The sequence below is a fragment of the Clytia hemisphaerica genome, unplaced genomic scaffold, assembly GCF_902728285.1.
Source record: "Clytia hemisphaerica strain Z4C2 unplaced genomic scaffold, Clytia hemisphaerica genome assembly, whole genome shotgun sequence".
In the NCBI taxonomy this organism is placed as follows: Eukaryota; Metazoa; Cnidaria; class Hydrozoa; order Leptothecata; family Clytiidae; genus Clytia; species Clytia hemisphaerica.
Window position 1 is genome coordinate 828,468 of NW_027103917.1, and position 13,791 is coordinate 842,258.

Consider the following 13,791-nt stretch of genomic DNA (forward strand, 5'->3'; position numbering starts at 1 on the left):
CGCCCATAGAAATTGAGGACGAAAAAGTCGAAAGTATCGCGCCAGAAATTGTGAAAGGAAAACAAGCAGATTCTTTATCAATCAAAGTCAGTGAAGGCGAAGAGAGTGCGTTGACATTTGAAGGCTCATCACTCAACCAAAAGCAAAAGCTACCCAACGATGAGGATGTAATGAACATTTCTACCAATCAAATGCTATCTCCTGCACTTGATGATACAGCAAAGATACCATTATCTGCTACAAAACTAAAGTCGCCATATAAACTCAGTTGGACCAAAAAGAAGATAGCGAGCAACTCAGTAATCAGTAAAGACAAATCACGATCAACCGACAATCCCCTCTCACAGTTAACCGACAACCCAGCTTCAAAGACAACCTTCCATCTCAACGCGCCAGCAACCGACCATTCCACCACAAAAATGACCGCCAATCCCACCTCACAAAACATTATCACCAATCCTGCGTCACAAACGGTCGCCAATCTCAATTTACGATCAACAAGATCAAACGCATCAACGACAACAGAAAAAACACGTAAACGAAAAACCAGGACGTCATCAACATCATCGTTCTCATCAACTCATCGTAAACACCCGATGAACAAAAAGCAAGAAGAGATGACGCGACGTCTTATGGTCGGTATTCCAACCTCTAAAACACGTCACGAAACAAACGAACAACGTCAAAAGGACGACAACCAATCCGTCAGAAGTCGTAAGCTGCAACCACCTGTTATGAACTCTAAATCAGAAGACAAAAAACTGACAAAACGTTTAACGTTGATGAAAAACTTGTTAAGCACATCAAGAGAGCAAGCTCCTTCCAGCGTCAGGGACGATACTCCAGCACCCTCTAGCCAAGGACTCGATATTCCAAACAAGTCGATTCTTTTACAACGTCGTAAAACACAGATAGAAAACAACATCATCATTCCTGGTGGTTGGGAAGTTCAACATCTGCAAAACATCTTCCAAGGGAATCGTGATTTGGACATGGATTCAGAAGATACTTTTGATGAAGCTCAAACGACAGATATCTACGACGAACTTAGAAAATGCAAATATCTAAGAATCCCAACTCACCTACTTTCTTTTGAACAACTTTACAATTAGTTCGATTTACTTTTTCTCAAAAGATATTCACTGTAGTGAAATTTCATACTAAAAGTTGTCCTTGTAGGGTTCTCTCTATTTCATGATTTTCTCTGAGTCGTTTCTAATATTTCCTTCACTAGAACTAACTAATTGAAGAAAATTAGCTGGAATATCTAAAGATTTGAATTTGTTAAAATAAGTTATTCATGTACAGTAATCTTTGAAAATTTATATTTATTCACATCACACATCGTATATACAATTTAAAGAAAGTTCATATGTACAGTACTTTTTTTAGAAATAAATTACACGCTTTTTTATAAGAACAGTGTTCTTGTTAAAATCAATCAATCATGGAGGTATTCGTACAGATCTCAATGTTCAAATGACGAAGAAAAAGACAAGATCTGATACTTACATTCGGTCAATCAAATGTCAAAAATAAAAAAGCGTGGATTGTTTTAAAATTCAATTCCGACCTAGGCTAGCTTTTGATCGCGGTAGACAACTAGGCAAAAGATGAAAACGTAAATACTCATCCCCCCGAAATTCTTCATTTTCTTCTTCATCAGCTCTATTTATCATTTTTAAACATAAGAACAGAAAATGTATAGTTTGCAATATTTTTTTTTATAGCTAGATTATTTTTGCAGAAAGATTTGTAAACATTTACATTTTGTAAACGTAAAAAGTGCAATGCCTAGACCATTTTACCGTTAAAAGATACCTTTTTTTAACGGCCTTCGTCTATATTTTGTGACCCTGAGAAAACCTCAAAATTTTAACGGAATTATTTCTTAAAATTACCTACCTCGAATAAAAATGTTTGAAAAAGTTTCAAATAAAATATAAATAAAGATCAACCTTGAAAAATAATTGCGCCAAAACGTTTGGAGGTTTTTCTCAGGAATATAGAATATATAACAAACCTACTTATCCTGTTTACGTCAGTTTTATATAATACTCCGTCTCTCAAGTAGTAGAACCAATTGCAGGTTCAGATAAGCCAAAAGCTTCATACATGGTTTTGCCACGAGCTTCTTTCATACGTTGCATGTCTTGCGCATACTCTTGTTCTCTTAACAATGTCTTTTTCTGTTCATCAAGCTCCATCTTATGTTTGTGGAGAGCTCGTGTTCTTTGGATTAATTGCAATAATTCTTGACGCAGCTGACGATTCTCTTGCTTAATCTTGATAGCATGCTGATGCAAACATTGATACGCCTCCTAAATGAATGTATATAAGTAAATCATTTTCGAAATGTTGGTTCCGTTTCAAATCTAGCTCTTTTAATCCCATAAAGTTTTTTATTAAAATGTCGGACGTGCTTACCGCATTGGGTCAACTTCAAAATCTTTAAAGTCACTTGCAGGCCCAAATTTAAAATTAATTTAAAAACCAATTTCAGCCAAACGGACCTCTCAGATTCTAGTTCAACTAAAGTTAGGAAACACTAATGAATCTTATTATATATCACAAAGTACTTTGCCATTAAAGTACATTATTATATTGACATAAAACGGCTATCATTCGAAATTTCCACAGAAATCGAGTCTGTTCAAAGGTCTGGTGACAAGAACAGCGAACCTTCAAGTTTAACGAAATTAAGTAAGGTTTTAATTTCGTGAAACTTGAAAATAGTAGGATTGTTTTCCACATGTTTAAAAAAAAGCATTTATACCTTCTTAGCTTCTTTGCTCAATTCTTTTAACTGTGCTTCTGATTCTTCTTCGAACGTGTTTTTATCTTCCAAGAATTTGGCTTTCAACTTTTGCACTGCTTCGTTATGTTTCATCCGCATCTCTGTCAACTTCTTTTCCAGCTGTGAAATCTCCTGTTGTTGCTCCTTTTGTAAAACCTGAAACATGCCTTCAAAATTAATTCGTTGTAATGGAAAAAAATTATTTTGAAAACATCAGATTCATAAAACTTTCGATAACGATGCAGTTAAACATGAGTAAGCCACATTTTCTAAACTTTTCCGGTTGATAGTGGTTAGGTACACCGTGTTTTGGGTAGGATGGCAATGATGGCGAATGAAATGTTCACAATACCTGGTAATCTGAAAGCTCTTCCAATTCTTTTTGGATGCTTTTCAGCTCTGATTCTTTATTCAAAATGACCGCCGAAAGTTCTGTAAAGTAGAGTGATAAAGGTAACTTCAATGATTTTAAACAACGATTTAAGATCCTGATGATAAAACATTTATATTTGATGAATAGCCTAGCGTGCCGACGCACAGTTATGACTACTTTAACCGGGTTAAATTTCGCGAGATTAAATTTCGCGAGCTAAAAAAATCGCGAAATTTTCTGGATTTAATTTCGCGAGTCAGAGTTTTGAAATATTTCGCGTGGATTTAATTTCGCGAATAAGCCAGAAAACAGCTGAAAATAGCCATTTTTTGCCATAAATGGAGACTTGGAACTAGTTTCTCAGCCAAAAATACAATTTTAAAAGTTTTGTAGTGAATTTAATTTCGCGAATCAGGAATTTCACGCGTGTTCGCGAGTTTTAATTTCGCGAAAATGGCAAAAATTCGCGAAATCGCGAAATTTAATATCGCGAAAATTAATCCGATTAAAGTATCATTTCAGAATGAAAAAATCAAAGCTATAAAAAAGAAGCCCCAGGGATCTACAAGCATGCAAAAATGCAATCAGATTGTTTGAATCTTCAGGGCTACCCTTAAAGTTTTGGTCCCATTTCGACAAACAACTCGCCCCTAGGTCCCGATATTCAAAAGGGAAAGCACAGTAATTCTTTGAAAGGTGTCCTGAAATTTTCTTCAGACAGAAAAAAAGGCATTCTCAGTTTCTAGCTCATTTGAAATCAAGAATATGATAAGAAATAATAGAAAATAATTGACCACAACAGAAATTTTTTCCGGACACTGCAGTGTGTGGAGGCCTTAATCTCGTTCTACGCTCGCGATGAGCACTATGAACTTTCCCTCGTGGTTCGAGTGCCATGATGGAAACGCGTGCCCAGAACTAGCATTGTCTGGAAAGCGCAAAATATCTCTTCTTGGATAAAGAGAAATTCCTACTTTTTAAGGAATAAGACCCGTTCCCGAAGGGGAAAGCTCGTTTTATCATCTGAAAAAAATACCTTCTTTTTCTTTTTCGAATTTGTTCAGCATTTCTTCTTTCTTGGATTCGATTTCTTTGATTTTTTCAGCATTCCTGTCACTTAGTGTTATCACTGCAGCTTGACGTTTCTGCGTTTTCTTTGAAATATATCCCAAATATTCATGCTGAAGAAATGAAAGTGAAACTTGAATGGCTATTCATTAGTTTTCCAGGAGATATGACACAAAAAGAGAATGATAATAAATTTTTATTCGCTCCAGCCAGCTAAAAAAAGGTTACCGTTTCAACTTTGATTTGTTGTGACTCTTGTTGCAAAAATTCGTTTTCTTGGCGCCTGAACAAAATAAAATATACAAAAAGATTTCAAAAACAGTCATTTTCATGACACGTGATTGAAAATGAGAGTACAGTCTACTATTAGTGAACAAAATAATATATCAACAATCCTCAGAATTTGTCGGTCCTTTATACTTACAATGAATCAACTTCCATTCTCATTGATTTCAATTGGTCCGTGATTCCCTCAAGCCTGAAAAAATAATTCAAAAGCATTTTTTCAAAGTGAGAATCAAAAATTCATGTACCAGAACAATGATAAGGGCGATTCAAAACAAGCAGACTTTTGACCAAATCATTGGCATCGTGGCTATTGGCAAGATTTCTAAAAATGTTCCCTCAAGCAGCCTCAAGTACAAAATAAGGCGTTGAGGTTTAGACATTTTTGAGAGCATCTGTGATCCATATCCCAAAAGAAATAATTTGATCTTAAAGTAACAATTGTAACAACCTCACCTCAATCTCGGTAAAAACGGTACATTTCAACTTTATACAAAGCTCAACAGTCAACCGGTATTATTTCAACTCAAACCACCCACCAAACATCATTAAACTGATGTCTGATATGATTATGGACCATATCACATCAGAATCAAACGAACATCGAATTCTTTGAGCATCAGATTCAACATGATGATGATGATGATGAATTCAACAAAAACGGAACGACCCAGACGAAAAAGGCGAAGAAAAATCATATGATTCAACCCACCTGTAGTCTTTAACGTTGGAACGTAAAGGGCTTTATCAGAATTCTTCACAAAAAACTTATAAGTTGACGGGAATAGAAGATGGTTTCCAAAATAGCATGTTTTTAGTCTATGATTACTTACTTTATTTTGGGGGTATTCAGAGGTACAATTCCCAACTCACCCTCGGCAATAAGGTCCTCCTCGTTTGATAAAATTCGAAGTTTTTTCCAACCACCTGTTTATTCCAATTCCCTCATTATTAGAGACCTGAGAGTAGGTGGTAATTACGATAATTGGAACATTTTACAACAATAGAAAATAACTTACTGTGATTTCAACTGAATTTCTCTTTCTGTTGGCTCCACTTTTTCAGGTGGTCCTGGTGTCTCTTCTTTTGGCTGGCTGTCCTTCTTCTTCCCTTTAGGTGGCATTTCTATATATCAGTCTACGTTTTTCTTTTAAAACAGTGATTCACAAAAATTAGTATAGGCAGAAACTTTCCTACTTAAGGTAGGAAGGTAATCTCTTGCTTTTGAAACTTTCTTTCTTAGAGGCTTAGAAACCTTATTTCCCCCCCCATGGTACCCCTGCAAAAATTTTTGAACCAAATGACAAAACTTGTTCAAAGTTCTTGAGTTCTCTACTAAATCTTTTTAATTAAGAAGAAATTTTTCAACTTGAAGAAATAAATTGAAATTTCAACCCATGTCAGCCACAGCAAAGTGTACGTTCTGAAATAACCACCCCTAAATGCCCATAAAAATGTAAACTAGTGATCAAAATGATCCAAAACTTTACATAGTAATACAAAAAGATTTCCATGGAAATTCCTATATCACATGGTTAATTTTCAGGACAGGTTAATAGCCTTAATGCTGCTATTATTTGATGACATCATCCTTTTCCAAGGTATCATTTTGGAAGTTTTCTCTTTCAAATTGTTTCTTTGATGATGGAGTTGAATATGGAAAGTTTCATTGACTATCCTATCGGGAATTATTTAACATAATAGCACAGGGCAACACAAGAGTCTGCCACCAACATGGTGCAGGTAGTAGAGGCCACTATGTGTTCCCGTGTGCAGCAGCTTGTGCAAAGGGATTTTATGATTGAATATTGTTCCTTGAATGAAGAAGATCAAAATTTGAGAGGTGGGGCCGGGTGTGACTACCCATTGCCATGGAAACTGACGTCATTGGTTACTATGGCAACCAAAATAAAAAGTCGTCGAAATTGAAAATTTTTGTTTAATTCGAAAGAGCAAGAAAAACTGATAAAGAAAAAGGTCACAACCTATATCTGAAAATGAATATATCAGGAGATATTAAGGAAATAAGGCAAAATGACGTCATAAAACGATGATGTCATCGAAAAATAAAAATTTGCCAAAATTCGAAAATTTTTGGTTTTTTGGAAAGAAAACCCTCCAGTGAACATAAAATATTATTACAAAAACGTTTGAAAATTCGTTGAAAAAAGTCTATTGGCCAAAATTGACAATTTCATTTTTTGCCTGTCGAAGGTTGGAGCTTGCCGTCCAAGCACAATACAGGCAGAATTTAAAAATATCAATTTTGGCTCATAGACTTCTTAAAAAGGATTTTCAGAGGCTAAAAATTCATTTTTGAAATCTTTCTTGCAAAATTTCTGAAAATATTTTTTCTTCTTTTTTATGTTGCTTTTATTAGTGCTTTTAAATTGTTATCATCATCGTTATTATTTTATATATTTTTTAAGTATATCCAGGGAAATGAACATAATGTACCCTTTGCTTTGGATTAATTTATAGAAAAAAAATAGAACGTAATACATGTTTTTTTTATAAGCATATGTTTTTTTGGGAAACAAGCTCAGTTATGCTTAGAGATATTTTAGACTCAGGCTCGAAGTATGTTTATCATATGCTTATTTTTCCGAAAAATTTGAGTCTCCAATTTTTCCAAAATCTGTCGTTGCTATACATGAGGATAGGGAAATAAGTAATGTTAAAGATTGCCGCGTTTACGCTTGTATTTTTTTAAATTAATTAAATTAAAAAATTTTCACTTACACACCTCAAAAGCAAGCTCAGTAATATGCTTGTAATATGCTTATTTTTCAGACAAATTCAGGTCTTAGTATGCTTATAAACGTTATGCTTATAAAAAAAACATGTAGGGTAGTTTAAGGTCTGCAAAAAGAAGAGTTGCTGAAGTTCTTGGATCATTGAAGGTCAAAAGTCTGATGGCAGTATTTTGGAGGGTTTGGATCCTGTCTATTGTGGTGTTGTCACACAGAGCCCAGACCACCTGTGACGCTATATACCTATAATATGTGAGAATGTGAAGAAATAAATAAATAAATCAAAACTGCCCCAAGAACCAACAAACCATCTTTGTACATTTTTGTTTTTGTTTTATTTTTATGTTTTGATGATTTCGACTGACGATTCATGATTCGACGAATATCGTTCGATTTTATTAAGGCAACATTTACACTAGAATAACTAGAAGGAAAAAAAGAGCGATGTGCGGGCGGCGGGTGTTGTGCCGCCGTGGATTATGTGGGTGGTGTGTTTGGGGCATTAAGGCTATTACGACCCTGTCTCTATGGCGGCTTTATTTGAGGGATTTTTAGAGTGTCTCTTATTTTGCTAGCAATTGGCGAATTGAGGTGGAGTCTGGATCGCTTCGCAACCCTTATACAATACCGCTAGTTTTGGTGCAATGGTGCCATTTTAGGTGAAAACCCAGTCTGGAAAGAAGAGAATATTTACGCCAGAGATTTCTTGGCGTACCCTTTGTGTAAGCCTATGAAACCCAAAGTTTGCGCCGGAGATATCCGGCGTACATGCCTTACAGTCTAAACTTAAACTCCTATATCAGGATTAGAAACTAGGCTAGTCTTACCTCTTTTATCTTTTCCTTTACAACAATATAATGCGGACAAATTGACACAACACGTGTGCACATGTACATTGACACATTGACAAGTAATCCCTGAGAGAAGTTTTTATAGAAATCTGCAACAAAAACGAAAGCGGTCTCTTCTACTTATTGCTTCCCAGCGCTCCTTCGCAGCTATTTATCAAATTTCCACCAATGAGGTTGTTGCATTTCAAACGGGCCTTCTTCTTTTTGGCATGTGGCCTTTCAGTGCCTTGCGCAACGGGTGGCTGTAAAATCCCACCCTTCATATATTTGTTTCATTCCATGATCTGTGGCTTAGGTTTTTTCTCATCTTCAATTTACTTAAGAGAGCGGGAATTTGATGTGAGAATTAGATTGTCAACAAAGTGCCGTAAAAAATCATTGAATAAAAGAAGAACTTAAAATCTTAGATATTTTCCTTTTGAAGAATAGGTGCAAAAAAGTGAAACATAGAAAAGTTTCATTTAAATTCATTGCATTAATCGAGATGGGAGATTTGGAAAATGTTCTATGTTTAGCCTCTTCGGGCCATATTCGGGCCGAGAGTCCCTATCAATTCTTTTGGCCCGAACATGACCCGAGTCATTCGGGCCATGTTCGGGCCATGTTAAAAGTTAAACTGATTCAGCATGTCCAGTAAAACAAAATATACAAAATAAGATTTGTCTGTTTTGTTTATATCGCTCAAAAAAACTTTACGAGCTTCCCATGGACACGCTTCAGTTTAAAACCAGGACCAGTTTACTAGCAAATATTTCCACCCTAAGTATATTTATAACTATGTTTTCATACCAAATAAGACATTTAATATTTATATGAATTTACAACATTCATATATTTAATATAATTAAGAGAAACCAAGTTTTTCTCAAAGAAAATGTTAAAAAAATTCAGTCCTGAAATTACAATGCCTGTTTGTTTAAATCATGTTTTCAAAAATTGATCCGAGTGTGGCCTGTGCGTGGCCCGCGTGTGGCCCGAACACGACCCGAATTCACGTCCGAATTCTCGGGCCATACTCGGGCTTTACGCGAATTCCAATAAAAGTTTTGGCCCAAGAATTCTCGGGCCATGTCGAGGGTTGTATACTGCCTTACTTTCCAGATTGGGTGAAGACACAAAAAAGTGAATTTATATGGAAAGTTTAAGAGAGCAAAAGTTTAACTAAACAGACTATCAAAGCCAATGAACGATCTTGAATTGAATTAAAAATTATGTGAGTGTGTGAAAATATAAAAAATCTGAAAAATACTTCAAAATTAATAGACTACACTACTGTACCGTATACTTGTGTACCTACCTCCGCTCCGCGATTTCCATGATCTTTAAGAGCATTGCAGCATTGGCTACCATTATGTGTAAACTAAACTTCCAACGCCCTGTTGATAACGAGAAAAAATACATTACCGCCCTTATCGCCAAACTTGACGCCCATTTTTGTCTCGATAGTTTTAAAGTTCTCATCTCATAACAACCTACAAGATGCCCGGTTATCGAGACAAAGTGAAGAAAAAACTTCAACGAAAGGAAACTGGACGAGCACCCGAAGAACCAAAACCCATCAAAACACTTTAAAACAGTTATATTTTACATCAATGTTACTATTCGATCCACAGAATAATGGGTGACGATGGTCCAGGAGTACTGCCTTTCGTTAGAGGAATTGATTTATCCAAGAATGATTTCTATGTAAGTTAAAAGTAATTTTTAAAGGGAGCGATCATATCACTACACATCAATGGTTTGTGGGAATTTCGGACCCACAGCGCACAGGAACCTACTGTGCCTGTGGTGATCATTTATTTTCTTGCTAAAAAGTAAAAAACTTAAGTATTAATACTTATTTGGAAGATATGGTTTTGCTTAGGACTATGAAAGGAATCTGCTAGAGCCAAATATCTAAAAAAAGGAGTTTTGTCATTTTTTATATCCGGAAGAGCTACAGTTGAAAGTTGAACATCATGGAACACATGCAACGTTTTTGGATCTAGATATAAGCATTGAAAATAACATCTTTCGCTACAAATTGTTTGACAACACAAGAGAGACGCCTTTCCCTTTTTCATCGTGAGAATGCCACATACATAAAGATAGTATTTTACCATCAATCATCTTTTACCGTTCTATATATTCTGAGGACGACCCTCGACATGGCCCGAGAATTCTCGGGCCAAAACTTTTATTGGAATTCGCGTAAAGCCAGAGTATGGCCCGAGCTGGCCCGAGAATTCTCGGGCCGTGTTCCGGCCACACGCGGGCCACGCACGGGCCACACTCGGGCCACGCACGGGCCACACTCGGGCCAATTTTTGAAAACATGATTAAAACAGGCGTGTAATTTCAGGACTGAATTTTTTAACATTTTCTTTGAGAAAAACTTGGTTTCTCTTAATTATATTAAATATATGAATGTTGTAAATTATTTGGTATGAAAACATAGTTATAAATATACTTAGGGTGGAAATATTTGCTAGTAAACTGGTCCTGGTTTTAAACTGAAGCGTGTCCACGGCACTGACCTTTATATACCCTGGACCAAGCTTCTCAATCCCAGCCAAGCAAAATCTTTGATCGGAGTTTTTTGAAAATTGGTACCCTAATGGCGGCACTACTCGATAACGGTGTAAATGCATCGAGAGCGCTAGGTCTACTTTTCCTCAAATTCTTTTGATGATGTAGCGGCGTTAGACGTTAGTTTTTAACACTGCAATGGCTTCTCCTCGGGTACCAATAGGCCATTTCACAGTCGCAAAGCGTAATGGGTAATCAGGACCACTGCGCGCTAATAACGACTTACTATTGGTCCAAAGTTTTGAAAAAAATTGAAGATTTTTGCGTCTAGCCAACGGGAAGCCGTAATGGAGGCGCAATCAGTCCTGATTACCCATGATCCATTTCGACCGTGAAATGGCCTATTCCAAAAAAACTCCAATCAAAGATGGCAGATATTGCTTGGTCCAGGGTTATATAAAGGTCAGTGTTCCACGGGAAGCTCGTAAAGTTTTTTTGAGCGATATATAAACAAAACAGACAAATCTTATTTTGTACTATTTTGTTTGACTGGACATGCTGAATCAATTTAACATTTAACATGGCCCGAACATGGCCCGAATGACTTGATAGGGCCAAAAGAATTGATAGGGTCTCTCGGCCCGAACATGGCCCGAAGAGGCCCGAGAATTCTTGGGCCATGTCGAGGGTCGTTTCTGAGGTCCTACGCATTGCTAGATGCACTCTTCTTTTTGAAGATGTTCTGCCCAGAATTTCAGAACTTTTCAAGCGCATGCTCAATCAGGGAGCTGAAATATCTTTCTTGCGAAAACAAATTGTATATAAAGTGTTTTGATAGATTTCCAGAGACTTTTATGAAATTCGGAGAATCTTTAAATGGTTTTTTAGCGCAACTGCATTGTTGAAAAATTGAAACATTTTTTTTTTTTTTTTTAATATTTTGTATTGTATGTTAGTTTTCTCAGTCAGTGTTAGTCTTTCCCGTGCTGCACGGACTTTAGGTGTCGAACCGGGTTCTGGGCCTACTTTTTGAAAATTTGTGTTTTTTGATACTTGTATTTTGTCGTTTGTCTTGTTCTTGTCTGTTGTTTACCCTTTTTTGTTTCTTTGTATTTGTGTGGGAGTTTTTGTTTATTTTTCTATGTTTGTTAGTTTGTTTGGACTGCAGGTCAGTTCAGGGTTATGGAATCTGGGGGAGGCTGAGTGTTGGACGTCCTTAAAACATGTTTAAAGCCGCTGCGCCTGTCGCAAGTCAGGGACTGCATTAGTTGGGTTTTTGAGTGGTTTTTGGTTTTTGTGTTTTTCTGCTTGGCTTTTTAAACTTTATGTCTATTGGTTTGTTGGTTCTTTTTCGCATAAAATTCTCATTTCTTGACAGGATGTTTGATTGGTTTGATTTACATATTTAGAAAAATTCAAAAAAATGGAAAAAAACGTATAATTATAAAAATATTAGTGCCTTTTTATGTTTCATCTTTATTTTCAACACTTTCTCTCCTTGAGGTCAGATCTCTGATCTTCACCATATATATAAATAATAAGCTCTTGTGTTCCTTTAACGCCCTCTGATACTATCGTTTTGTACAAGATTCCCATTTCCGCACAAAAATTCTTTACTAGAAAATTTCCGCTATTTTTCTTGGGATAACCGACATTACACCACCCCAGAGCCACAAGTGTTTCAACCGGTATTCCAACGAAGCCATATTTTGGTTTGTACAGAAATTTTGCCCGCTCAAATCTAAACAACAAAATGGTCAATCTCACTAAAGCAAAACATTGCGGCCATGTGACCAAATTCTGGTGATCCGTGATTTTAGACCAATGAAAAGGCTTCATTTCCCCGGATTAAAGTTGTGTCTACACTAACACGCGGGAAATGGCTAGAAAAACGAGAGAAAAACCCGGGGTCAAATTGAATTTTTCTTCCTTCTTGCGGCAAACATAAAAGACTTTAAGAGGCCATTTATTTAAGAAAGGGGTGTTATATCATAAATGAATTATGTAAGTAAGTGATATTTTAAGTAACGAGTTCATTAACAATTTTATTTTGAAGTTTGTTTTTAAAAACAGAACCCCCGTGCTATATGATAATCTCATTTTCTTAACTTATGGACCCATTTGGAAGTCTTTGTAATACAGATCAATTGGCAGTGTAGTTGCAGCCTATACAAGAATTGGAATCTTAAGTCTGAAGTCGTAACTCCTTGTCAGTGACCCCGCAGAGAAGTTTTTAGTTGGCAGACACTGACTTTAGGTTGGTTTGGAAATCGTTTTATTTTGAAATGTAATCTTCACTTTAGATGAATACTTTTATTTATTTGGATTCATGAAAGGTTCAAGGTTTGTTTACTTTTTATTTCAAATTATTTCATTGATTTATTGAGCTGCAATAGCTGAATGAAAAACGAAGATTTTTGATAGTTATCAGCGTAGGCTTGGCCGCCATTTTGAATTTCGATTTTTTTTCTCCTGTACTCGGATATGTTTTGCATATTTTCCAACTAAATCCATCTACGGCTTTTTCGTTCCTGTATTTTTGCATGTCTATTGGAAAGGGTTTCTTTATTCTGAAGTTGTGGAAAATCTTGTGTTTACTCAAGGAACTGTCTAACTTTCAGAAGCTTATTTTTCAATTACCTAAAGTCTTGGTCTTTGTCCGCTAAAAAAGTGGCAAAAGAATCTCATTGTGTGTGGATATTGGAATCTTATACAAAACAATGGTAGTCAGGCCAACTGGGGGTCACATAATAAAAAAGTGCTTTAGTTACAAAGTTTCTGAACGAACTTCTGTTGGTTATTTTGAATAAATATGACCATTGTGGTTACAAAATCATTAACAGGACACTTTGAAATTATTTACTGGGGGTGTCCGGGAGTATTGTGTTATTGATGACGTCAGCTCACAGGCAAAATAAAAATCAAAAATTTTTTATGAAAGAACAAATGTGAAATGAACATATTATACACCCATTGACGCGATTTTTCGATGTGCTGTAGATTTAGAAAAAAGTCAGGACCAGTATTTGAAAATTTGCTTAAAAAAGCTAGAAAGGTTTGTAATTTTTATGCCTCCACAATTGCCTTTTTTTCTGAATCGATTTTCTCGAAGTACGCTAACAATCATATTTTATCCACTTTAAAAGTCTTCTATAT

The 13,791-nt window shown here is 35.9% G+C and overlaps 2 protein-coding genes across 2 annotated transcripts in view; one reads left to right on the forward strand and one right to left on the reverse strand.

Annotated features, from left to right (window-relative positions):
- Positions 1-2,052: 2,052 nt before the first annotated feature.
- On the reverse strand, positions 2,053-5,702 carry LOC136809341 (coiled-coil domain-containing protein 166-like). Its single transcript, XM_067065861.1, has 7 exons — positions 5,543-5,702; positions 4,663-4,716; positions 4,467-4,521; positions 4,207-4,351; positions 3,150-3,229; positions 2,777-2,953; positions 2,053-2,321 (listed from the first exon to the last, which is right to left on the reverse strand). Exons 1-7 carry the CDS (start codon positions 5,644-5,646, stop codon positions 2,067-2,069), a joined length of 870 nt encoding a protein of 289 aa, XP_066921962.1. The 5' UTR covers positions 5,647-5,702; the 3' UTR covers positions 2,053-2,066.
- A 3,884-nt stretch (positions 5,703-9,586) lies between these two features.
- LOC136809342 (protein flightless-1 homolog) overlaps positions 9,587-13,791 on the forward strand; it is a 29,379-nt gene continuing 25,174 nt past the window's right edge. Inside the window, exon 1 of the mRNA XM_067065863.1 lies at positions 9,587-9,813. Coding sequence (XP_066921964.1) covers positions 9,745-9,813 — 69 coding nt within the window. The 5' untranslated portion in view covers positions 9,587-9,744. The remainder of the gene's footprint in view (positions 9,814-13,791) is intronic.